This window comes from Tupaia chinensis, unplaced genomic scaffold (assembly GCF_000334495.1).
Source record: "Tupaia chinensis unplaced genomic scaffold, TupChi_1.0 Scaffold000047_1, whole genome shotgun sequence".
Classification (NCBI taxonomy): Eukaryota; Metazoa; Chordata; class Mammalia; order Scandentia; family Tupaiidae; genus Tupaia; species Tupaia belangeri.
Genome location: NW_006159505.1, coordinates 6960983 through 6964232, shown reverse-complemented (window position 1 = coordinate 6964232; position 3250 = coordinate 6960983). Strand labels below are relative to the sequence as shown.

General features: G+C 53.4%; 1 protein-coding gene across 1 annotated transcript in view; it reads right to left on the bottom strand.

Moving 5' to 3' along the window:
• KCNQ1 (potassium voltage-gated channel subfamily Q member 1) overlaps nucleotides 1-2682 on the bottom strand; it is a 378985-nt gene extending 376303 nt beyond the window's left edge. Inside the window, exons 1-2 of the mRNA XM_006141164.1 lie at nucleotides 2614-2682; nucleotides 1591-1615 (exon numbers count right to left, since the gene is read on the bottom strand). Coding sequence (XP_006141226.1) covers nucleotides 1591-1615; nucleotides 2614-2682 — 94 coding nt within the window. The remainder of the gene's footprint in view (nucleotides 1-1590; nucleotides 1616-2613) is intronic.
• Nucleotides 2683-3250: the final 568 nt, after the last annotated feature.

Sequence of the window (3250 nt, the reverse complement as noted above, 5' to 3'; positions counted from 1 at the left end):
CCCTGGGGCCACTCCTGCCCAGCACCTCCTGCCACTCTGCCATCGGGGAGGCTGAGTCTGCACAGTCCTCATCATCAGAGGCCTGGGTGGGCCACGTCTCAAGGCCCTAGTATTTTTGCAGATCTGATGCACCTGAGCTTGCAGGACCCTGCAAAGGTCCCACGTGTGGCTGGAGCCTAAGCCCAGAGCTTCCCTTGTCACCCTGGGACAAGACAGAAGACTCTTGCTCACTGAGGGGGTACAGCTCAGTGTTTGAAGGGTCTGCCCTCCAGGAAGTGATCATTTCCTCTTTCTCCAGCTGGCCTGAGACAAACACTGCACTTCCTCTGAGCTTCTTCCTCATGCTCTGTGCACACGCTGCTCTGATCTATACCCTCTGTCAGGGCTAGCGGGGGTCCCTCCTGCTGGACATTCCCCGACACAGCTCTCTTTCCACAGAGGCTGCAGGCAAAGACATTCCAGGAGGGTGGGATGAGGGTGCCCCCTTGCGGCCAAGTCCTCTGTCCTCTGGCTCTGGGGGTGTAGGAACTCCACAGGTTCTTGGCTCATGGCAGACTCAGGGCTGGACTTCTGCAAGGGGCCACCCAGAACCATGCTGGGCCTTCACCAAAACCAGGAGTCACTCATGTGCCTGGAGAGAGGAAATGGCTCATTTTTCAGCCAGTATGGCATGAACATGGGTGTTCCTCTCCATAGCCAGGAACATGATTACTCAACAGCAGATACTATTAGTTTTATTTCAGCCCTAGCATCCCAAATACTCCCTTCCCAGATGGCAGCCCAGCTCTGGCCACTAAGGCAGGTCAGCACTTTTGTCTGATGACCAGACAAAAGATACCCCCCTCTTCAGCAAACCTACTGATGATGGAGGGAGAACTCTCAAGCCATGAATGGCCAAGACTCAGCTGGACCGCGTGGCCACCAGCCAGGGAGTTGACCACAAAGGATGCCTGGATCTGGCAAGGCTTCTCTGGCCCTCTGGGAGGTTTTCAAAAAAGAAATGATCTGGTGCCACCCCTGGGAAGCCCTCTAGGAGCACCTCCAGGCTTTCAAAAAACAAACAAACAAACAAAAAACACTCCTGACCTTGCCTGCCAGGTTCAGAACATTCTGCATCCCACCCCTAGGCCTCCTACTTTCTGAGTGCAGACAGGAGAAACTCAGCGTCTGTCCCTTCGGTCCCCAGCCAGAAAGCACTTAGTGTGTGCCTGGCACCACGTTTAGCTCAAGGCGTACAGCAATGTTTGACAGAGATACAGAGAAAGAGATGATGAACTCAGAAACAGATGTGCAAAATAACTGAAGGGGAAGACAGAGTGGTGTCGCAATAGCAGGTGGGCAGGAAGACTGCTCTGTCAGAAGAGCTGGGGGCAGATAGAGAAAACCAAACATGCAAAGGCCCTGGGACACCATTTGGCATGTGAAAGGCTTGAGGCTCAGGTGGCAGAAGCAGAGGGAAGGAAAGCAAAGCTGCTATGAAGAGGTCAAAAGAAGGTCTAGTAGGCTAAAGAGGGACACTGCAGAGCACCAGGCTTCCCAGGATCCACAGACAGGCTCTGGTCTGGAATCTCCTGTTAACCAATGGGATACCTGGCCTGGGCTGCAGAGCCCCCACCTGAAAGGAAGGGTGGGACAATGTCATTAATACCTTACGTTCGTGGGTACCAGCCAAAGGCCAGAGAGAACCACGAGTCTTTGAACATCAGGAAACCACAGTCAGGAGCATCCAGAGATGGGAGGCGCCAGTACTGGGTCTGTCCTCAGTTGCAACTTGTCACCTCCAAGGGCTTCTCCCAAACCAGGTAGACCCTGCCAGGGCTGCTGCTGGCACCTGACAACCCAGTAGGTCCAGCTGGAGGTCCCGAGTCATCCTCCTACAGGGAGCTCCTTTTTTCTTTCCTGTCTCAGGGACTCTCCTGGCCCAGACCCAGAGAGCCTGCAGCCAAGGAGAGGGGAACTACAAAGCAGAGGAAAGGGACACGGCAAGACATGTTGGGAACGGAAATGCTGACACCAGCCTGACACCTCTGGGAGTGCGCCCTGCGCCACCCTAGGAGCCTGGGCCCAGAGCTCCGCTTCCTGCTTGCTGCCCAGAATAGCTGGGCACATCCTCAGCGCAGTCTGCCTGCCTTCGCTAGCTCTGTGCAAGACACCCAGCCCCGCCCCCAGGGCTGTGTGACGCAGCCTTCAACCCCTGTTCACTGAAACAAAAGGAGCCCAGGCCGGTCTTGCACAGGAGGACAGAGCTCACCAGGCAAGGGGGTCCTGAAGTGTAGAAATACTGAACTTGAAAATGGAGGGGAGACAATGAGGATGTCAAAGAAAGCGGCCCTGGGTTCCCACTAGCCCCTTCCACAATGCCACCCCTTGTGAAATATTATGTGATATTAAAACTGAAGTTCTTGGTTTCATGAAACAGCAGATAAAACCCTTTAGACAGTTGTTCTGTCTCCCAAATGCACAAATGCAGTCTGTTCCCGCAGGGACCACCAAGTCCCCCAAATAAGGCATGTGTAGTACCCATCTGGAAAGTTCTATTTCATCTTGACCAATCCCTAGGAAGCCTTCCTAGGATGCTCCATCAAATTCCGTATAGACACTATGCACACTTACCCCATGTTGTGCATATTTCCCTTGAGGATTGAGGTCTGTGAGGTTCATGAACCTCAAATACGCCTGCATGGTATTCGTAAAACTTTCTTTTGACCACAGTGTCCCCGTGACCCTGGGAACTCTACTACTATGGGAAGGTCGAAGTGGCTGCCACCCTGCCTGCTGTGGCTCAAGGCAGCTCTGTGAGGCCAACCCGGGCATCTGTGCCCAAGAGTTCATGAGGTAGAGTCCCAGCTTTCAGGCTTGAGCCCAGGATACGCCAAAATTCAGATTCCCACTCATTAGCATGAAACTTGTGACCCCACATCATAAGCGTAGAGGCCAGTCAGAAAACTTCAGAATCACTCCACACATAAGATCCTTTGCTCTTCCTTGAGTTCCAGGCTACCCCTCCTTCTGTTGACCCCCTTTCTTGTCCTCAGCCTCCATAACTGGGTTGTCATCTGGCCCTTGTCTTCTCAACTCCCTAGTGCCACTTGCTCCCCAGAGACCCCCATCCAGGCCCTACTTCTCAAGTAATCTACACACTGATGCCTGTTGGACTCATAACCCTAGCTCTGAGCTCCCACCTGCTTGTCTCACTGCCTTTGATGTCTTACCTGGCTGTCTTGCAAACCCTTTCAAAAGAACATGTCCT